The 23193-nt window shown below is 43.3% G+C and overlaps 1 protein-coding gene across 1 annotated transcript in view; it reads right to left on the reverse strand.

Moving 5' to 3' along the window:
- The window catches only part of AMN (amnion associated transmembrane protein), a 76533-nt gene extending 56174 nt beyond the window's left edge, over positions 1-20359 (reverse strand). Inside the window, exons 1-5 of the mRNA XM_043980679.1 lie at positions 20228-20359; positions 19472-19576; positions 18467-18536; positions 17127-17248; positions 15525-15569 (exon numbers count right to left, since the gene is read on the reverse strand). Coding sequence (XP_043836614.1) covers positions 15525-15569; positions 17127-17248; positions 18467-18536; positions 19472-19576; positions 20228-20359 — 474 coding nt within the window. The remainder of the gene's footprint in view (positions 1-15524; positions 15570-17126; positions 17249-18466; positions 18537-19471; positions 19577-20227) is intronic.
- Between the last annotated feature and the right edge of the window lie 2834 nt (positions 20360-23193).

The following is a 23193-nucleotide window of genomic DNA, read 5'->3' on the forward strand; positions in this document are numbered from 1 at the left end:
TCACTCTCTTTCCTGAGGACTCTGGTGGAGAAGGGAGCTAGAAATGTGCTCTCCCTTTAATAGATAGGAATCTAGGCCTTTCTCTCTCTCTTTACCAAATTCTTATTCTTCTTAATAAATGCCTAAAAGTCAAACTCTTGCTAAAGCTTATAATTTATTGGCGACCACTCATTAGATATTTTAGACAGTATAGCTAGAATTTTAGCCCTTACACCATCCCCAATGTTTAGAACACCTTCTTGAAATTTTATTTCTTTTTACTCTCAGAATCCCAGCTTCTATCAAAATGAAACTCAAATTCTACCTTTTGCAGGAGGCTTTTCCTTGTCCTCCCCCATCTACCAGTAAGGTTATCTTCCACGTGCTCTGGGTGTATCTTGTAGATGCCTATTTGTGTACTTGCTGGCCCCGTTAGTAGAATATAAGCTCTTTTGAGGGCAGGGGGTTTTTTGAATTTTCTTTGTATCCCCAGAACTCAACCTAGTCCCTGATAGATAGTAAATGCCTAAGAAATGCTTGTTGCTTGGTTGATGCAGATCCCTGATAAGCCAGCCTGGAAAGACCAGGTCAGGATTCTGGAAAGGAGTTCTTACAGATGAGCTGTAGAAGTGGGCAAACTACCTGGAGACTGAGACTTCCAAAATGGGGTCATATTAGGCCCTCTGGAGGAGAGGGTGTGTGTGTAGGGGGGGAAGTGGGGGTGGGGGTGGGGTGCTGCAGTCACCTAGCAGGACAAGGCAGGTAGCAACCAACCAGAGGGAGGGTGTTATGGACACAGTTACAGATCTTAATTTCACTCTCCAAGCTCCACATCTGTTTAAATTCCACCCATCCACTGCCCTGTGTTTTCTTTTCCCTGTTCTAACGGCAGGGAGGTAAAATATTCATTCAGGTGGCCGAAACAAGCCCAGATCTGACTAATCACGAAGGTTCTTACCATTTTCTGTGTGATGGACCCTTTTGGCAGTCTGCTGAACTTAAATTCATATGATTGCCAAGGAAACCAAGATGTTATTTATCCCACCCAAGTTTATGGACCCCCTTAAATCTATCCATAGATCTCTTAAGTCACAGACCCCAGATTGAGAACCTTTGGAATACTAGCGGCTCATCTATCCCTCCCGTTTCCCAAATAAAAGTGCTGCCAAGGCGGGCACTAAGACCCAGGGCAGGTTCCCAATCTCTCAGGCTCACTAGAGACAAACCTTAAACCTAACCTCCCCAGGTTTTCGCAGTTTCAGACACTGGGTTCCTACTCTGGGGCTTTCAGCAGGATCCCCTACCACCCTCACCCCTCTTGCCTGCAGTTACACTCCTCTCACGAGCACACTGACTCAGCTCCAGTCAGATTTCCCACAGCTGAGTCACTAACTAATCCTCATCTCTTTCCTCCTCCCTCCCTCTTTGTTTCTCTGTCTGGAGTCCCTCCCCTCCTCCCCATCCTTGTCTGTGTCTCCATCTCCTCTCTCCCTCTCTCTCTCTCCCCACCCTTTCTGTCCGTCCTCTCCTCTTTCCTCCCTCCCTCTCTCTCCCCACCCTTTCTGTCCGTCCTCTCCTCTTTCCTCCCTCCCTCTCTCTCCCCCTCCTTCTCTATCTCTCCCCTCTCCCTTTCCTCCACCTTCTTTTCCCTCTCTCTCCCTCCCTCATCCTCCTTCTCTGTCTATTCTCTCCGGTCTCTGTCTCATACTCTGACACTCTGTTACAAATATACACCCGGTCTCTGTTACACTCATACAGACACTCTGTTACAAATATACCCGGCTCCTACTTCAGTCGAGCAACAATTGCTCTATCCTGCACCAAAAACATACCAGGTAGCCTATCTCCGTGCCAAGCCAACCCACACTCAGGGATCATTAGCCTCAAGGATTGCCTTGATGCTTTTAACTCAGCCCAGGAATCTTTTGGGCACTCCACTAACAGCTGCTTGCAGCTGCCTTCCTGCAATACTGCACTGGCTTCTCTGCACAGCTGTCTTCTTTTCCACTCATTGTTCCCTGGAGTCCAAAAGAAGCGCCCTGTCTGTGGCATGAGGAGTCCAGGGATAAGTGAAAGGATCTCTTCTGGCAGTGCTGCAGGGCCCAGGCATAACCAAATGGGCAGAGGTCCTAACCAATTCTAGGGCCTCAGAGAAGTATGTCATCCAGATGAGGCAGGGCACGCCCCTCTGTAGAAATAGTGGTCCTAAGCAAGTTGTCGCAGCTGAAAATTGAGCCCTAGAAAGAGAATGGGTGTGCCTGGAAACCACCGAACTGAAATTACAGGCAGGCAAGGGGAGGTCATTCAGGTTGGGTGATGGGGGATGGTCAATGTGACTTCAACAAAGGCGGGTTTTGGGCTGGTTCAGGAGATACAACTGTTCTTACTACCATTCACTCCTCCCTTCCCTAAATTATCTCAATGTAGTTAGTACCTGAAGCCTAGAGTCAAGGGATGGAACCCCCAAAGTCATCCTGGGAGTGAAGAGAGCAGGGTCAAAGTGGAAAGAAATATTCCTGTGAGATGGGCATTGGAAAATTCCAGCCTCTGCTCTGGATTGGAAGATCTCAAGACAAGAAGGCATCCAGGGTTGGAAGTATTTCCTCTTGGCAGAGCCTAAAGGGAAAAAAGGGAAGCTAAAAGGATAATTGGAGCTCTTCAAGGCCTCCTCTTGGCCCTCTTCTCTACTCTCCCGATACCTGCCCCCCCCCCTCAGTGATCACATCTCAACAAAAATCTATACATCCAGTCCTAATCAATACTCAACCTCAATATCTCTCCCTAATCTCTTTCCTGGACTTAATCACTCATCTCCAATCGCTGCTATACACATCTCCTGCCGAATTCAATGTCCCAACAGCATTCCGACCCTAGAAAGTCTAAAACAACTCATTATGTTTCCTCCCCAACCTCCTCCCACACCTACCTTTCCTCCAAAGTTCCTTATTTCTATCATAGATTCCTAACCTGAGGCATCCTGGTATTTTTTCTCTTCCCTACCTTTTTTTTTAGTGAGGCAGTTGGGGTTAAGGGACTTGCCCAGGGTCACACAGCTAGTAAGTGTTAAGTGTCTGAGGCTGGATTTGAACTCAGGTCCTCCTGACTCCAGGGCCAGTGCTCTATCCACTGTAACACCTAGCTGCCCTCTTCCTTACCTTCTAAATTCAATTAGTTTCTAGGTCATATTGATTGTCTCTCCACAACATCACCCACATCATTCTTCTTCTCCCCCTTAACATGGCCACTACTTTGGTTTAGACTCCCAAAACCTGTACTCTGATAATAGCCTCCTACTTGGTCTCTTTCTAAACTCTATTCCATCCTCCACACAGCCACCAAAATCATCTTCCTAAGGTACAGGCCTGACCATGCATGTCACTCCTCCTTTAAAAAATACTCAATAGGGTTAGCTAGGTGGTGCTGTGGATAGAGCACCAGCCCTGGATTCAAGAGGACCTGAGTTCAAATTTGACCTCAGACACTTAACACTTACTAGCTGTGTGACCCTGGGCAAGTCACTTAACCCCAATTGCCTCACACACACACCCCAAAATTCAATAGCTTATTATTGTTTCTAGGACAGGTGTTCTTAACCAGAGATCATTTTGACATATTTAAATAACTATTTCATAATAATCGGTTTCCTTTGTAATCCTACGTGTTCATTTTTGGCACAGTGAATAAAGCACTGGCCCTGGAGTCAAGAGGACCTGAGTTGAAATTTCACCTCAGACACTTACTAGCTGTTTGACCCTGGGCAAGTCACTTAACCCCAATTGCCTTATTAAACATCTGGACCCATCTCCAATCATCCTGATATGTGTCTTGCCACTGGACCCAGATGACTCTGGAGGAACACTTGAGGTTGGTAGCCTTGCACAGCCCTATTTCACTTAAATCCAATTCAGTGCAAGTCATAACATCACCCCAATGTCACGGTTCTCTTTGAGGATGAAGGACAATGACAACAATGTGCTTATTTTATGTATTTAATAACATTATTCTAAGAAGAGGTCCATAGATTTCACCAGACTGCAGAAAGGGGTCCATCTGTCTGTCTGTCTGTCTTTCTCACACACACACACACACACACACACACACACACAGAGTTAAGAACCCTGATCAAGTATAGAATAGAGATTCTTAAGCATATCATTTAAAACCCTCTACAATCTAGCTCACACCTATCTTTCCAGACATTTCATGTTATAACATGAAGGGGTATACCCCTTCCTTATTTCTGTTGAGGGGAACATCTTATTTCTAAACCTTTCTAAGGGTTTGCAGCCTGGGTGTCATTCTTACTGCTTCCTTCTCCCTCTTCTCCCATTTCTAATTCTTTTTTTTTTTTTTAAGTCAGGCAATTGGGGTTAAGTGACTTGCCCAGGGTCACACAGCTAGTAAGTGTTAAGTATCTGAGGCCGGATTTGAACTCAGGTACTCCTGACTCTAGGGACAGTGCTCTATCCACTATGCCATCTAGCTGCCCCCCTCTTCTCCCATTTCTAATCAGTGGTCAAATCCTCTCTATTCTGTCTCTACCATTTCTTTCTTTCTTTCTTTCTTCCTTTCTTTCTTTCTTCCTTCCTTTCTTTCTTTCTTTCTTTCTTTCTTTCTTTCTTTCTTTCTTTCTTTCTTTCTTTCTTTCTTTCTTTCTTTCTTTCTTTCTTTCTTTGCAGGGCAATGGGGGTTAAGTGACTTGCCCAGGGTCACACAGCTAGTAAGTGTCAACTGTCTGAGGCCAGATTTGAACTCAGGAACTCCTGAATCCAGGGCTGGTGCTTTATCCTCTGTGCCACCTAGCTGCCCCTGTCTCCACCATTTCTAATATCTTGGGGCAGCTATTCTTTTTTTTTTCTTAATTAATAAAGTATTTTATTTTTTTCCCGTTACATGTAAAGATAGTTCTCAACTTTTGTTTATACAGGCTTTCCAATTTCAGATTTTTCTCCCTCCCTCCCCTCCCTCCCCCCCTCCCCTAGACAGCAGGTAATCTGATATATATATATATATATATATATATATATATATATATATATATATATATATATATATATATATATATATATATATATACACACACACACACACACACACACACACACACACGCATAACATTAATCCTATTTCTGCATTAGTCATGTTATAAGGAAAAAATCAGAGCAATGATGAAGAACTTCAAAATAGAAAAAACAACAGCACCAAAAACAAAAGAAATAGTATGGTTCATTCAGCATCTATACTCCACAGTTCTTTTTTTTTTTCCCTGGATTTGGAGATCCTCTTCTATCATGAGTTCCCTGGAACTCTTCTGTACTATTGCATTGGTGAGAAGAATATAGTCCATCACAGTAGATCAATACTCAATGTTGATGATACTGTGTACAATGTTCTTCTGGTTCTGCTCATCTCACTCATCATCAGCCCACGCAAGACCCTACAGGTTTCTCTGAACTCCTCCTGCTCATCATTTCTTACAGCACAATAGTATTCCATTGTATTCATATACCACAACTTGTCCAGCCATTCCCCAATTGATGGGCACCCCCTCAACTTCCAATTCCTTGCCACCACGTAAAGAGCAGCTATAAATATTTTTGTACATGTGGATCCCTTTCTCCTTTCCATGATTTCTTTGGGGAAAAGACCCAAAAGTGGTATTGCTGGGTCAAAGGGTATGGACAGCTTTATCGCCCTTTGGGCATAATTCCAAATTGCTCTCCAGAATGGCTGGATCAGTTCACAGTTCCACCAACAATGCATTAGTGTTCCAATTTTCCCACAGCTTCTCCAACATTTATTATTTTCCTTTTTTGTCATTTTAGCCAATCTGATAGGTGTCAGGTGGTACCTCAGAGTTGTTTTAATTTGCATCTCTCTAATCATTAGAGATTTAGAGCATTTTTTCATATGGGAATAGATAGCTTTGGTTTCTTCATCAGAAAACTGCCTGCTCATATCCTTTGACCATTTCTCAATTGGGGAATGACTTGGATTCTTATAAATTTGATTTAGTCCCCTATATATTTTAGAGATGAGGCCTTTATCAGAAGTACTGGGGGCAGCTATTCTTGATATTCTTAAGATGCTGGTGTAACCACATCACTCCCTAGCTCAAGAAGTTTCAGCTTCTCCCTATTGTCTCTAGGATACAATGCAAACTCCTCTTTCTGGCACTTAAATACCTCAATCTGGCTTTAACCTATTTTTCCATGTTAATCCCCTTCAAACACTCTGCCAAACTGGCCTACTTGCCATTCCCTCTATACAATGTTCAATTTCTTTGCCTTTACACAGGTTGTCCCGTTGCTTTGAATGCATTCTCTCCTCACCCCCACCTTGTAGAATCTCTAGCTTCCTTCAAAACACAGCTCAGTTTTCTGCTTCTACTTGCAGCCTTTCCTGACTGGCCTCCACTATTAACAGTTACAAATGCTTTCTTCCTTCTCAAACGATTTTGTATTTACTTAGTTGTGCCCATATACATTTTCTTTTCTTCTTTTCTTTTTTTTTGGTGAGGCAACTGGGGTCAAGTGATTTGCCCAGGGTCACACAGCTATTAAGTGTTAAGTGTCTGAGGCCAGATTTGAACTCAGGTACTCCTGACTCCACTGCACCACCTAGCTGCCCCCATATACATTTTCAATAATATTTTCTTTTTCTCCTCAATTACCTGTAAAAACAATTTAAAAATATTTGTTATTTTTCTTAAGTTTAGAGTTCTAAATGCTATCCTTTCCTCCCTGAGACAGTAAGTATTCTGATATAGATTATGTATGTGCAATCATGTAAAACATTTGTGTGTTAGTCATTTTGTGCAAGAAGACAGAGAAAGAAAGGAATGAAAAAAGAAGAGAGAAAAATAGCATGCTTCAGTCTGTATTCAGACTCCATCAGTTCTTTCTCTGGAGGCTGATAGCATTTTTCATCATATGTCTTTTGGGATGGTCTTGGATCACTGTTGTTGCTGGCAACAGCTAAGTTATCCACAACTGATCATTGCACAATGTTGCTGTTCCTGTGTACAATGTTCTCCTGGTTTTGCTCATTTCACTTTATATCATATCAGTTCATGTAAGTCTTTCCAGGTTTTTAAAAAAAATCATCCTGCTGGTCATTTCTTAGATATGCCCATATATTCTTGTCCTGCACCCCCCCAACCATCCACACACAGAAGCACACCTCCAGCAGAATGTAAAATCCCAAAGAGCACAGACTATCTCATTTGCTCTCTTTTTTTGGGTGGGAGTGGGACAATGGGGGTTAAGTGACTTGCCTAGGGTCACACAGCTAGTAAGTGTCAAGTGTCTGAGGCCGAATTTGAACTCAGGTACTCCTGAATCCAGGGCCAGTGCTTTATCCACTGTGCCACCTAGCTGCCCCTTCATTTGCTCTTTATGTACATGATATCCAACATGGTGCCTTGTACATAGTAGGTGCTTAATACATGTTTATTGAATTGAATTGGTCTAGAAGATCAGTAGGAAGAGAGTTCTGATCTCAGGAGACTTGAGATATGTGGTACAAACTTTAACTGTAGAGAACAATTGACAGTAGGTAAATTGCCTGAGTAACAACAGATGGTTTTAGTACATTGGCAGATGCTTAATAACTATCAGACAGAGAGAATGACCAACCAAAGTGAGCTGATTTTCCCCAGGTCATATGCCCCTGTCCCAATGAGTAGAAGGGGAAAGGATGGACCTTGGAAGGGGAACTAATGTGACCACACTTGGAGTAGGGGACTTAAGCTATGGAGTAAGAAGACAGTAGTTGCTGCCAGTAGCCCCAGTGAGAGTAACAGCTTCCTAAAGCTTCCTGTGGTGGGCAACTTATAAATATAAGGAGACTCTAGGCTTTTAGGCTGATGTTTCTTTTGTTTTTTGTTTTGTTTTTGCGGGGCAATGAGGGTTAAGTGACTTGCCCAGGGTCACACAGCTAGTAAGTGTCAAGTGTCTGAGGCTGGATTTGAACTCAGGTCTTCCTGAATCCAGGGCCAGTGCTTTATCCACTGTGCCACCTAGTTGCCCCCTAAGTTGATGTTTCTTAAATCAGACTTTATGCAGCAGCTACTAAACTGAATGTGTTGATAGGAGGGACCCCCTCATAATTCTCCATCTTCTAAGTTGTCTACTCACACCAACCAGAATCATGCTTCATGATGTGATTATCCTATAACTAGGCTCACAGCGTCATAGGAATTTTAGTCCTGGGAACTCCAGTCAGGTCCATGCCTAAGGCCAGTGACTTCATGAGACATGTGCCCCTTTCCTGCCAAGTGGTCTTAATTCATACTCCTTTCCCTGTCTTCATGCATGCACAGAAAGGGGCAAAACACAAGATTGGAAAACCTGTTTACTGTATCTAGAACAACTCTTATGGTCAGGGGTGTATTGTGGAAGGGGGAAAGAAGAAAAGAGGAAGTAGGTACTAAAAGCCAGTATCAAGAGAGTAGAAAGTAGTCAAGAATTATGTGCAGGAGATGTCTGAGATTATATCCATCTAAGCAAGACAAGGAAGGTCAGGAAGGCTTGGTGATCAGGGTACAGAAATTAGTGGAGGGGAAGTGCTGGGCTGAGGATAAGGGACTGATGCTATGGGGACTTGGCTAAGTCTTCAAGACCCATGATAGATCTCTTCAAATTCCCTATTTATGAGATGAAGAAGAAGCTGAGATCCAGTCAGGGTAAATGATGTTCCTACGGTCTCATGGCAAATTATCAGAGAAGGATGTCTTAACCCTGACCCCTCAGGACAGGTCCTTTTTACTATAGCTTGCTGCCTTTGGTGTCAGAACCTTTGCTCCTGCTTAGGTCCACTTGCTTGATGCTGAGACCTCAGCAAAGCTTAAGAGACTTTCTTGTTCACCCTGTGCCATAGGATATGAGTCCTATCTGGGGAACATTGAGGACTGACCTCTTCTCTCCCGTCATCCTCAGATCCCCAGATCTAAGGCCTGAGGTCTAGTTTTTATAGTTCCCCATGGTCTACACCTATTTGATTCTTTGGTATAGTTCCTATTAGAAGAGAGCCTTTCATTTACTTCAAGGGAAGAGAGAGGGGCAAAGGTTAGGATGGACCTTGTTAAACATGTCCCCAAGTCTTCAAGATGGTAGTACCTTCTAAGTCAGAGCAGGGATCCTTTGGGGCTCCATCATAAGTAATGGGATTTTTCCAGTCCTTTCTAAGAACTCAGAATTTCATTGCATCAGAAAAGCCTAAGGAAGACCCTTTAGGTCTCTTTTCTCAATGGCATTCTCTAAACACTGAAATAGGCACTTTTCCTCCTCTCTACCCAGAGAGAGAGGGATGGAAACCCCTGGGACAACTGGAGGGCTAAGGCTTAGCCTTAGAGGAAGAGAGAAGGGAGAATAGGTAGTGGCTGAGTAAATTGTGGTATGTGAATATAATGGAATATTATTGAACCGAAGGAATTAATTAAGATGACAGATTCAGAGGTTCTTGGGAAGACTCATATGGACCTGTGCAGAATGATGAGAACACTTTATGCAATGATGGTAACGTAAAAGAAAACAGCTTTGAAAGATGTCAGGACCCAATGCTGTGACTAATCATGACTTCAGATGAGTGATGATGATACTTGCCTCCCACCTCTTAGCAGAGAGATGATGATGGACTGAACATACAGAAGGAAACAACAGCATTCAGATACAACCGATATGTTCCTTTATTTTGCTTGATCATATTTATTTATTTGTGTGTTTTGTGGGGCAATGAGGGTTAAATGACTTGCCCAGGGTCACACAGCTAGGTCAGGTGTCTGAGGCTGGATTTGAACTCAGGTTCTTCTGAATCCAGGACTAGTGCTTTATTCACTGTGTCACCTAGCTGCCCTATTTATTTGTTAAGGACAGCTAGGCAGATCAGTGGATAGCTAGGCTTGGGGTCAGGAAGGCTCATCTTCCTGACTTAAAATCTGACCTCAGACCCTTACTGGCTGTGTGACCCTGGGAAAGTCACTTAACCCTTTTTACCTCAGTTTCCTCATTTGTAAAATGGGCTAGAGAAGGAAATGGCAAACCATTCCAGTATCTTTGCCAAGAAAACCCCAAATGGGATCATGAAGAATCAGACACGACTGAACAACAATAGCCCCATATTTATTTGTTACAAGGGAAAACTTTTATTTAGTAGAGGTGGTGTTGGTAAAGAGAGAGGTGATAGGTATTGAGACAAACACACACACACACACACACACACACAAATGTGGAAATTTATTTTGATTTGGGGACCCTACCTTTGGGCTGAGATTAAAAAGCCTTAGGCCCTCAGGGTCTCTTCTGTGTGGGAGGTGCTGGTGCCCCTCCCCCTCTGCTTCAGCTGAGCCCAAAAGCCCCGTGGGCTGTACAAGATGCCAGGTCAGACAGCTGGGGGAAAAAGCCCCCAGCTCCCTCCAACCTGAGCGGAGCTATACTAAAGATCCAGGATAGCCTGTGCTGAGGCACATGAGGCTGTAGTGCACCCACCCCACCCCCACCGGCCACAGCCCTGGCTGGAGGATTAGCTTGGTCTGTGGGAGTGCAGGAAGCCCTGAGATTTGAGTGGAGAAAAGAAAGATATATATAGACCTGGAAGTTAGACTGAGGGGGTTCAGATGGACAAGACAAGGGACAAGAAGAGGTCAAGAGGCTGCTGAGGAGACGACAAAGGTTGGAGAAGACAGACAGGGGGCTACAAGAACGCAGGAGAAGATGAGAAGGACTAGGAGCAGGGAAAAGAGAGGCCAAAGGGCAGACTGACAGAGCAGACAGACAGAAGGTCGGTGAGAGAGAAACACAGGGGTTCAGCAGTGGCAGTAAGGAGAGGAAAGTTAGAAGCAGGGGGATTTACAAAGTGAAAGGGGCTTGGAGTTAGAATAAAGGACCTGAGTGCCCTGAGGCGAGGCACGGCTAAGGCCCTTATTGTATTAAAAAAGTTCGAAGCTCAGCAGGTGGGAAAGAGACACCGTGGAAAGAGATGCACTGCAATACAGTCAGGTTGTACATTTTATTTCCCTGTATTCTTAATTTTAAATAGTATCTCATAAATAAACTCTGTTTTGATTATTTGGTTAAGAGGCTTCTTAATATTTTGCTTATCAATTTGGGAGCAGTGTGGTGGAACTTTATAAATGGCCCATATTAAATTAATAGCAGATAGCCAAATAGTCAACAGTCCCAGAATTGGTACCCCAGTCAGCTTTAACCCCCCCAAATTAGGCTAGTCATTCAAAATATTTTTACACAAATATAGCCCCAAAAGAGCAACAATGAAATGTTAAAAACACATAAAAGGAAAGAGAGGGAGGTTCAGAAGAGGACACAAAAAAGCAGATCAGTTTTGCTCCTGTTGTATTAAATTTATGTTTTTAACATACCAAATATATATATACCAAATATCATATAGCTTAGCAGATGGCAACAAGAAAATGGCAACCCAGTTATCCTGACTCCCAGTCAAAGAGATATGGTAGAGAGAACCTTGGACCTGTGGTCAGATGATATGGGTTGAAGGTGTCCAGAACTCCTCTCACCCACCTCGTTTGTTCCCATTATTCTGATGTGGAGGAAATCACACCACCCAGGGTATGCAACAGACTACAAATTTGTTTTCTAATTTCAACTTGGCCCTCAAGACTATAGACCAATCCTCTTTTTCCCTAAGTGACTCTTTACCACATTACTTTAAGTAGCAACTTCAAGTTTCCTCCTCTGTCCTCAAGCTCCCTATACCATTCCCTTCATATTCCCTCTCAGTTTGGGAATTTCCTTTTTTACTGAGTAAATGGAGGACAGCTTCTGTTGCCTTTGTCTTCTACTTATTTCACACATCAATCCCTCCATTCTCTGTCACTGTCAATAAACATTTATTAAGCGCTTACTATGTGCCAGGTATATTGTGCTGGGGATACAAAAAGGGTCAAGTCTCTTCTTTCCTTTAGTTTCTTAGAAAGAGGCTTGACTCCAGCAAAATCAGACCTCTTATCCTCCAGTATTTCTCCACTCATTATACCTGTGATGAATAGAAATATGAGAGACATAGTTTCTGGGTAATTTAATCATTTTTATTAAGAAGGCCAGGAAGTTATTGATAAAAGGATGGTTGTTGTTTGGGCCTCTTTCTCAGACCAAAGATAATCATGGCAGCAGGCTCATAGTTCATATACCCTTCCAAATAGTAGGTGGTTTATCAAACAGCAATCAAATCTAATTGATTAAGAATGTATACCCTTTTCTTTTTTTTTTTTTTGCAGGGAAATGAGGGTTAAGTGACTTGCCCAGGGTCACACAGCTAGCATAGTGTCTGAGGCTGGATTTGAACTCAGGTCCTCCTGAATCCAAGTCCAGTGCTTTATCCACTGCACCACCTAGCTGCCCTGAATGTATATCCGTTTCAATGGGGTTGGCTGAGTGACCCTAGAACAGAGAAATTATTTCTACTCAGACTACCCCACCTTCAGGCATCTAGACAAAAGAATCTGTCTCCACCCATGCCTGAGTAGAACAGTGAGCTTCCTCACCTCAAATTCCTTGCAAGCTTGGGATGGGTCTGACAAAGATAAAGAGAGTTAAATGCAATTTTATCAGTAATGTCTTTCAGGAAAAACTGAAGGACTTTTGGAAGAAAGTGGAAGCTCTGAATCTCCCCAAGATATCAATTATTAATCATAGTTCCTCACATACCCATTTCATGGATGAGGAAACATTCCATTGCTCTGCTCTGCACGTTCCTATCCTCTTCCCATTCCTTAAGGACCTGTTATGGGCAAGTTACTATGCTGAGCATACAGAGACAAAAATGAAATTGTTCCTACCCTCAAGGAACAAGGGATATGGCATATATATGAATAAGTAAAGACAAAGGATTGGTCCTTTTCTAGAATGGAGGATAAACAACAACAAACACAAAGGATAAAGTTACACAAAGTAATTTCAGGAAGGAGAGGGCTTTAATGACTTGGGGAAGGGAAGGGAGGATAAGGAAAGGCCTTGGCATGTGAGCTGTGCTTTTTTTTTTTTTTTAGTGAGGCAATTGGGGTTAAGTGACTTGCCCAGGGTCACACAGCTAGTAGGTGTTAAGTGTCTGAGGCCGGATTTGAACTCAGGTACTCCTGACTCCAGGGCCACTGCTCTATCCACTGTGCCATCTAGCTGCTCCGTGAGCTGTGTTTTGAAGGGAGCTAGAGTTTGATAGACCTTTGATAATGTTTGGGAGAGCAATATCTGTAGGGTGGTGATATCAGAAGCAGAGGGAAGTAGGAAAACAGAGGCAATTTTGCAGAACTGCCTTAGAGATCATCCATTTCTGAGTGAGGCATTGCCCACTCACAGTGATTATAACTTTATCCACTGCCCAGACAACCATAGCGGAAACTATGAGTTATCATCGAATAAAGTCAACACTCTCCCTGCCAGTGAACCCATTTCCTGCTCCCCCCCCCACCTCATATCTGTAATAGCCCCCTCCCCCAGAGTGGGGTCTATAGTCTATGACAGTGACCAGAGAGGAGAAGCCCCATCCTTCCCCCCCTTACTTTAGAGAGACTAGAATGAGCTTGCACACACTGAGTAAGCACCCCTAGGTACAAAAGATCCTAGATTGAGCTCTTCACATTATCTGATCACATTAACTCCAAATTCACCCATCTTCCAAACTCACCTGTTATTGTTGAGGGAACCACCATCCTTTTCGTTTAATAACTTCAACATTATTCTAACTCTCACTTTCCTTTACCTGACATGTATAATCAGTCACCAAATCTCATCCATTCTGTTTTCACATAACCCTCCTCTGTTCCTTTTTCTCTACTCACACCATCACTACCATAGTCAATGACATCATCACCTGTCACCTAGACTATTGCAATAGCCTCCTAAGTGCTCTCCCTACCTCCAGCCTCTCCTTTTTCCAATCTACCCTCCATATAGCCACCAAAGTGATTTTCCTAAAGTGTAGGTGTAAGGGGCTAAAATTCTAGCTAGTCTGTTTCCTTTTTTTTTTTTTTTTTTTGGTGAGGCAATTGGGGTTAAGTGACTTGCCCAGGGTCACACAGCCAGTAAGTGTTAAGTGTCTGAGGCCAGATTTGAGCTCAGGTCCTCCTGACTCCAGGGCCAGTGAGCTAGTCCATCTAAAATATCTAACGAGTGGTCGCCAATAAATTATAAGCTTTAGCAAGAGTTAGACTTTTGAGCATTTATTAAGGAGAATAAGAATTTGGTAAAAAGAGAAAGGCCTAGATTCATCTATCTATCAAAGGGAGAGGGCATCTTTAGCTCCACTCTCCACCAGAGTCTTCAAGAAACCGAGCAGAGAGCGCCAGCCTCACCCTGTCTTCCTCCCACAAGCAACCGTCACTTCCTGACACCAAAGAAAAGCCACATGTTTTGCCCTCAGGCGCCTTCTCCTCATGGTGGAGCTTTCCTACAGTAAGTCTCTAGCAGGTGGCACCATTCCAATCATTACATAGGTCTGACCTTATGAAGCATTCTCTTACTCAATAAACCCCAGTTTTTCCCTATTTATTCTAGAAGCTGGTATCATAATATGATCTCATTCTTTTTTAATTTCCATTTCCATGGAGTATATAACATAAAGTACATAAATATCAATAGTATGTGCAAGTAATAAATATTGATTTATTATTGAATATTATATTTAATATGATAGAATCATTAAATTTTGATTAAACAGTGAATGAATAAATATTAGTTAATAATAAATGAAAAAACTTATTGGGGATATTTGCTCTAAAGTATTTAAAAACCTATGGATGCTTTGCTCAAGCAAAAAAATTTGGAGACCACTGATGTACTGAGAGGTTGAGTGGACATGCTAATGAAGGATTTGTGGGAGAGCTTAGGGTGAGAAGGTGTAGATGAATTGTAAGCTACACTTTGGTACGAGTGCCAACATCCATGAGGTCACAGAACCATGGAAGTGTTGAGATAATTATTTTCCAGTGTTCCCCTTCACATTCTAAATTCTAACCAGACTAGATGATTCATCATCCCTTGGACCTTTGCATACACACCCAACTCTTAACTGCTCTTTGGGTCATTCTATCTGTCTCACGTTCTGTAGTGCTGTGGCTAGAATGCTCATCCCTCAACCGCTGTTGCCATTCTTCCTTTGCTTCAAGGCCCAGCCCAGGGGCTGTCTTCCCCAGGAAGCCTTCCCTGCCCACCAAGCGGTCTTTCCTTTCTCTTTTTTGCATTGTGTTTCATATTAGTTTTGTACCCTTATCATATTCGTGTTTGTCTTATAGTAATCTGTACCCGTTTCTTATGCTGTCAGGACTACTGAAAGCTTCCTCCTCTACACAATATTGCTTCTCAGTACAGATGCTCAGTGTGGTTGGGGTTCAGAGGAGGGAGGGAGGGAGAGATCAGAATCCATTTTAGAAACTAGACCCCAAGATCCTCTGAGTCCTGAGGATGCATCTAGCTGGAGTCTTGGCTGAGCAACTTCCCCCAGCCCATTCCACTAGCGGGGTGTTACGCCAGGAGAAGATGCACTGGGCATCCTTAGCAAAATGCTATACTTACTGCGCCCGTAAGGACATGGGTGCTCCCAACAAATACAGAGACCATCTGAGGGGATGAAATGAAAAGTTTAAAAGGTTAGTGTCTTGTGCAGCTAGGTGTCGCAATGGATAGAGAGTCAAGTCTGGAATCAGGAAGACTCATCTCCCTGAGTTCAAATCTGGCCTTAGACACTTATTAGCAGTGTGACCCTGGTCAATTCACTTAACCTTCTTTCCCTCAGTTTCCTCATCTGTAAAATGAGCTGGAGAAGGAAATGGCAAACCATTTCAGTATCTTTGCCAAGATAAACCCCAAATGGGGTCATGAAGAGTCAGACATGACTGAAACAACTGAAAAAACAAGTTTTGGGGAGTACAAGGGGTAGGACTAGTTAGACTTCATAATCATAAAGGAAGAAGGCACCAGAGAGGTCATCTGGTCCAACCTATTCCAAAGCAGGAATCTCCTCTATAACATCCCCAACAAGTGGCAATCGATTCTGCTTGAAGACCTCTAGTGATGAAAGAACACTCTATTCTCAGGAAGCCAATTCCACTACTGGACAGCTCTGATTGTAAGGAACCTCCCCCCTTCTCATATGGAGACAAAGTCTACCTCCCTATCATTTCATAGGATCATACATTTTGATAGATTTAGATGACCTCTACATAGAAGGTGCTTAAGAAATACCTGGTCAATTAAACCCAATGTAATTGGTGGACAGTGTCAAAAGCCTCAGAGAGGTCAAATTGGATGGGGACTTTGAAAAGCCCACAGATTTAGAAGTTAAAAGACCTTTGCTAACCTTTTGAGAGAACAATCTCAGTAGAGTGGTGAAGCCAGAAGCAGATGGCAAAGGACTGAGAAATGAAAGGGAGGTGAGGAAACAGAAGCAGTTTCCCAGAACTTGATGGGACCTTAGACCAATCCACTCAGTTTCTAAATGAGGAAACTGGAGACCAGAAAAGTAAACCAACTTGCCTGAGGTCATATGGGTAATAAGTGACAAAGCCAGGATTTGAACCCAGGTTCTTTGACTCCAAATTCAGTGCTTCTTCCATGAACTGTCAGCTTTGCCTTCTATCTATAAGTAAAACTAGTCTAGTCCCTCTTCCCCATGATAGCTCTAGAAGACAGGAGTCACCCCCTACTCCATTGCCCAGTCTTCTCTTCCCCAAATTAGGTATCCCCACATCTCTTTTTTTTGGAGGGGGGGTGAAGCAATTGGGGTTAAGTGACTTGCCCAGGGTCACACAGCTAGTAAGTATCAAGTGTCTGAGACCAGATTTGAACTCAGGTCCTCATGACTCCAGGGCTGGTGCTCTATCCACTGTGCCCCCTAGCTGTCCCTCCCCACATCTCTTTTAATGGCCCCTCCAAGTTTCCAGTCTCCTCCTCACTTTAGGACTGAGAGGAGTGAATTGGGGAAGAGGGACAAGGGTCAAGGATGATTGAATAAAGTCATCTCACTTCTCTCCAGGACCATATAAAAGCATCTGGTACCCTTTTCATGGTGCTTGAAGTAAACAACCCCACCCCTTTCATTTATCTAGTTGATGAACCCATCTCACTTCTCTGCCTCTTTAAACAATCACAAGGAAGATTCCAGGAAATGGAAAGTACCTTATTGCTGTCAAACACGACAATGTCGGTCTCACTTGGAGTTCGGTTTTTGTCCCAGTTGGAAGCATCTTCAAAATTGGTGTTTGGAATCCACTGCTTATACACAGCGACAGAAACGTCTGCTGGGGTTGAGGAGAGAAGAGAAGGGAAAAATAAGATTGAGTGGAACCTGAGAGGCCAACCAGGGCAGGCTTTTGTCTCCATACCTCCATCCCCTTTCAGGGGGTGCTCCAAGATCTAATCACCAGGACCCACCCATATACCACCAAAGAAGTACATCCCCGTATTTCACATGAATCTTTCCAGTAACAATTCAAGAACATTTCTAGAACTTGAGAATATTAGAGCTAAGAGTATCAGATCTGGACTTTAACAACCATAACTGAAGGCCAGAAGGGGAAAGTGACAAGTAAAGACAGAGCCAGGACCTGAACCCTGATGACTGTATTTGAAATCAGAGGATTCGGAGCTCTGTCACTCCCTGCCCATGTGACCTCAGGCAATGACCAGCTTTCTAGGATTTGCTTTTCTCACTTGTAACTAAGGGGATTGGACTAGGTGATCCCTTTCCAACTCTAAATCCTACAAACCCAAGTTTCTTTTAATGGCTCCTCCAAGTTTCTAGTCTCCTCCTGACTTTATGACTGAGATGAGTAAATTGGGAGAAGTGGGACAAGGGTCAAGGGTCAAGGGTGGCTGAATAAAGTCATCTCACTTCTCTTCAGGACCATATCCATTATACATTTTTTTCTTTTTGCAGGGCAATTGGGGTTAAGTGACTTGCCCAGGGTCACACAGCTAGTAAGTGTTAAGTGTCTGAGGCCGGATTTGAACTCAGGTCCTCCTGAATCCAGGGCCAGTGCTTTATCCACTGTGCCACCTAGCTGCCCAAAATACTGTAGTGGTTTGCCATTTCCTTCTCCAGTTCAAGTTACAGATGAGGAAACTGAGGCAAACAAAGTTAAGTGACTTGCCCAGGATCACACAGCTAGTAAGTGTCTGAGACCAGATTTGAACTTAGGAAGATGAGTCTTCCTGATCCCAAGCCCATTGCTCTATGCACTGTACTATCTAGCTGACCTCAGGACCATATCAAAACATCTGGTACCCTTTTCATGGTGCTTGGAGGTAAATCATCCCACCCCTTTTTCATTTAGCTAGTTGATGATGCCATCCCACTTCTTTCTCCAACACCAAAATTAGCCAGGGGCCTATTGAGAATGTTGGAGACATACGGGTATGCATGGAATGTACCTGTATGGCATGTACAGGTTCTGCTATTGCTCCTGACTGGCCCTATAGGAAGCAAGGACCGCAGGGAAGGGCTGAGTTCTGCCCACCCTGTAGGAGGACAGGCAGGAAGTAGCAGTCTCTACGGATCAGCTTCTGGGCCACAGAGAAGCTGACCCTCTGGTATAAACAGCTTGACACAATGGAAAGAGCCATGGACCAAAGGTCAAGTCCCCAACTCCAACATTTTCTAGTCCTGTGACTGAGATCAAGTTACTACCTCCCAGAGACTCACTTGACTTTTTGCAAGACAGGGACAAGAGTAATTTCACTAGTTCCCTCCCCAGGCAAAGGGCCCACTTTCTAGATCATCAAATGTTATAGAAAACTCTGTTGGTACTGCTATTGGCAATAACGTCCTGTTAATCAGAAGCTCTCTGAGACTTGCAGGAGGCACATCTTCTTTTTATTTGTGCCCACATGAAAACCTCATCCCTGGGATTTCCTCATGCAAGGCAACCAGCAGCCCATGTTCTTTCTTTTAGTCTCTCATCTCTCTTGGAAACAAGAACAGAATATGAGGCTACAGGGAGCCTGGGGAGCTGTGGGCGGATGGATGGGGGTGTGTGTTGATCTGAAGGAAGCCCATTGAGTTCAGTGAATTTGAACCAGGGTTGTGGGGGAGGTTCCCTGAGGAGAGCACAAACTGAGCTCATCAGGCTTGAGGGGAGAAGCAGGAATAGGGAAGTTTGACAAATTCAATTCAACAAATTTCCCACTTCCCCTCCCCTGGTCTCCGTTTTCTCCTGTGCAAAATCAGGGGGTTGGACTACATAATCTCTAAGGCCTCTTCCAGCTTTCAGTCACAGTCTCTTTGACCTGTGATCTAAACTCAATTTCCTTAGATAAATATTTCCTATGTGTAGGGCCCCATCCTGGCACTGAAGTAAATAGAGAGCAGAATAAGACATCATTCTTCCCCTCAAGGCGTTCATACCACAGTAAGGGAGTTACAGACTAGTTGAGGTAGAAGTGGGGCTCCTCTAGCAACCTACATCTTCAGTGCCCAGGGTATTTGGGAAATTCCTTTTGGGGAGGTGAGAGAAGGGGCCTACCTTGCTCAGGATGCCCCTAAGGGCTCTTATATCAGCCTTACCCAGACCCCGTGGCCAGCTGGCCATGGACAACAGAGGTCTCTCCTTCCACTCAATTCCTACAGCCTTCAGGGAGGAATCACAGGATCTCAGAGTTAAGAGGGACCTCAAGGGGACATCTTAGACACATTTTTTTTTTTTAGTGAGGCAATTGGGGTTAAGTGACTTGCCCAGGGTCACACAGCTAGTAAGTGTTAAGTGCCTAAGGTTGGATTTGAACTCAGGTACTCCTGACTCCAGGGCTGGTGCTCTATCCACTGCGCCACCTAGCTGTCCCCTCAAGGGGACATCTAATCCAAACTGTACATGAAAAGAGGAATGTTCTTCCCAGAATGGGGCCATCCAGCTTCTGCCTGAAGACATCCCACAACAGGGAGCATGGGGTAATGGAAAGGGTGTAAGATCAGAAGTCAGGAGACTTGGGTTCAAAATATTGTCTCTAATATTTAGTAGTTGTGTGACCACACAAGGCACTTCACATTCCAAATGAGATAATGAATGTGTAAGGGGAGAGGGATTGCTTGAGGCCAAGCACTGTGCACTTGCTTAGGTGGTAAAGTGTTATAAAGTTAGGACAATACCTGGAGCAGCAGAGCCCACAAAAAGATGGTGTGAGGTTATTTCCCAGCCAAAGATGGCTTAGAAGGTTGGCAGAAGGGGTCTGCTGTGCCAGGGTGGGAGTGGAGCCCAACCCCGCAGTCACGCCGACACAGATACAGACTCAGGCTGGCCACCCAGACCCAGACCACGCTGACACAGATCCAGCCCCAAGCAGGCCGCACCAGAGAAAGAGGCCCCAAGAGCCTTTGAATTGGCTGCAGAGCTAGCATCCTCTGCAACTAAGCGCATGGTCTGAGAGGGTCAAGCGGTTGGCCATGGGGAAATTACAAGGGTTTCTGCTGGCACTGAGGTGGAATTAGGTTGTTTTACCCATGCAGGGAACCAGGAAGGAGTCTTGAGAGGTGGCAGCCCAGGTGGGGGACGGGCATAGGCTCACCAGAGCTATCGACCTCAGCGAAACCAAATTTAATTTCCTGGTTGAAGAGCAAGTAGGCCTGGGGTTATTTACAGACCAGAGCACAGGCCAGGTGAGTGAATAACCTGCATCTCCTTAAATTGTAACACCTTGGACCCCCTGAAGCCTGGGAGAGTGCATCCTGTAAGCAGTATCCCACTTTAAGAAGGAGTTAAAAGTCAAGAAATAGGCAGCAAAATGAGCAGACAGAAAAAGATGCAAACCATAGAAAGTTTCTTTGGTGACAAGGAAGATGGAGGTATACCCTTAGAAGAGGATAGCAACATCAGGGCTCCTACATCCAAAGCTTCCAGGAAAAATACAAATTGGTCTCAGGCCATAGAAGTACTCAAAAAGGACTTTGAAGATAAAGTAAGAGAGGTAGAAAAAAATGGAAAGAGAAATGAGAGTGATGAAGGAAAGTTATGGTAAAAAAAAGTCAACAGCTTGAAAAGCCAAATGGAAAAGCTTTCTGAAGAAAATAATTGCCTAAGAATTAGGATTGAACAAATGGAAGCTAATGACTTTATTTTTTTTTAAGTGAGGCAATTGGGGTTAAGGGACTTGCCCAGGGTCACACAGCTACTAAGTGTTAAGTGTCTGAGGCCGGATTTGAACTCGGGTACTCCTGACTCCAGGGCCAGTGCTCTATCCACTGTGCCACCTAGCTGCCCCTGCTAATGACTTTATGAGAAACCAAGACACAATAAAGCAAATCCAGATGAATAAAAAAATAGAGGTCAAGGTAAAGTGTTATAAAAAATTATTATTATCTCTTAGCCATGGTTTCCTAATCAGTGAAATGGAAACAGTGAGCCCAGCATAACTCATGGTTAAGATAAGGAAAGTTGTAAGTAACATTAAAATGATCTATAAATATGTTATTGCTACCCATCAACAAGATTTTATTAAATGCTTGTGCTGTGCAAGGTATATGAAGACAGAAATGAAACAGGCCCTTCCCTCAGTGAGCTTAGAATCAATCTATCTTTGGCCTATTCCATTGATCTGAATGGGGAGGCAGCATTGAGCAGAAACTACAGAGCTGATCTCAGAATTAGGAAGACCTGGGCTCAAGTTTCTTCTCTGACCCAAGATGGTAATCCAGGGCAAGTCACTCAATCTCTTAGTGCACTGGGCACCTCTATAAAATGCAATCACAGAACAATTGTCAATCTGAATCGGTGAAAAAATTTCCTCACTAGGAAAATTTCTTGTATCAATGAAATAATAGATCCAACCCAAAATTACTAACGATCATACTTGTTAACATGTTTTCTATCTCATTTCTAATTTCTCATCTGTGTGTTTCCACAAGGTATTAGTAAGCCCCAAATAAAACGCCTCCCACATATTGGGTAGATCCTTTATGGAGGATTTATGGGAGGGGATGGTAAGAATCACACTGAATGACAAGAAGTTGTGGAAGGGTGGTGATCAGCACTGGTGAAAGGAATAATCACATCGATGTGTGATTATTCATGGACTGATTCATGGACATATAGAAGACATAAATGTTCTACTCCCACCTAGCTTTTTGGAGACAGAGGCCCTGAAACAAGGCTCCTAGTAGATGTTCAGTAAAGGCTTTATATAATTATGTAATATATAATAATATTTATAATATATAATTTATCATATATTTCATTATATTATATGAAGTCATAAATCAAGGCCAAGAGTATGGCCTGTGTATGCACACATTTATATTTGTATGTATGTATATATGTAAATAGATGATAGCTATATAGAAAGACTACTAGGTATATAAAACAACATAGGTGGGCTATATAGAGATAGGCTACATATAGATAGAGAGATGTTACTATTCAGTCATTTTCCAGTTGTATCTGACTCTTTGTAACCCCCTTTGGGGTTTTCTTGGCAAAGTTACTGAAGTGGTTTGCCATTTCCTTCTCCAACTCATTTTATAGATGAAGAAACTGAGGCAAACTGGGTTAAGTGATTTGCCCAGAGTCATGCAGCTAGTAAGTGTAAGAAGCCAGCTGACCTCAGGAAGATAAGTCTTTCTGACTCTAGGCTGGGCGCTCTATCCACTGTGCCACCTAGCTGTCCAAGATAGGGAGATAGAGATACATAAAATAGAGATGCATTTGAGAAAAGGAGAGCGAGAAGGCACTGCCCTTTTTGTACGTGCACATTTTGGTTGCCAAAAGAGGTAGGGAAAAAAAAAAAACATTTGTGGAAGGAATATGGATAAAATCAGCTTGACAATAGTCCCTTAGATATAAATTCTTGAAGACACAAACTGTTCTGAGGACAGAGAGAAAAATGTCCCTCAGATAAATGTACTGAGAAGAGCTATTTGAAGGTAGAGTACTGGCTAAGTTAAAGATGCATTATGCAATGCATTGGGGTTCATCAGTTCATTCTCATATGACTGTTTTTTAAAGTTTTGAAGAATATAGCTGGTAAACTATGAATCAAATATGGGAATATATGGGATGATTTTATGGGGACTGAGGCCATACCTGAAATAAAGGTATATTTTTTTAGTTTTATATTATAAGTTAGAGATGAGTCACTGCTTATGAGGAGGCCCTTATATAAGGCATTAGAAACAGTAGGCAGGAAGGAAGGAAGGAAGGTAGGTAGGTACGTAGATAGATAGGTAGATGGCCAGGTTAAGACAGAAACAGGAGAGGAA

Source organism: Dromiciops gliroides, chromosome 2 (genome assembly GCF_019393635.1).
Source record: "Dromiciops gliroides isolate mDroGli1 chromosome 2, mDroGli1.pri, whole genome shotgun sequence".
NCBI lineage: Eukaryota > Metazoa > Chordata > Mammalia > Microbiotheria > Microbiotheriidae > Dromiciops > Dromiciops gliroides.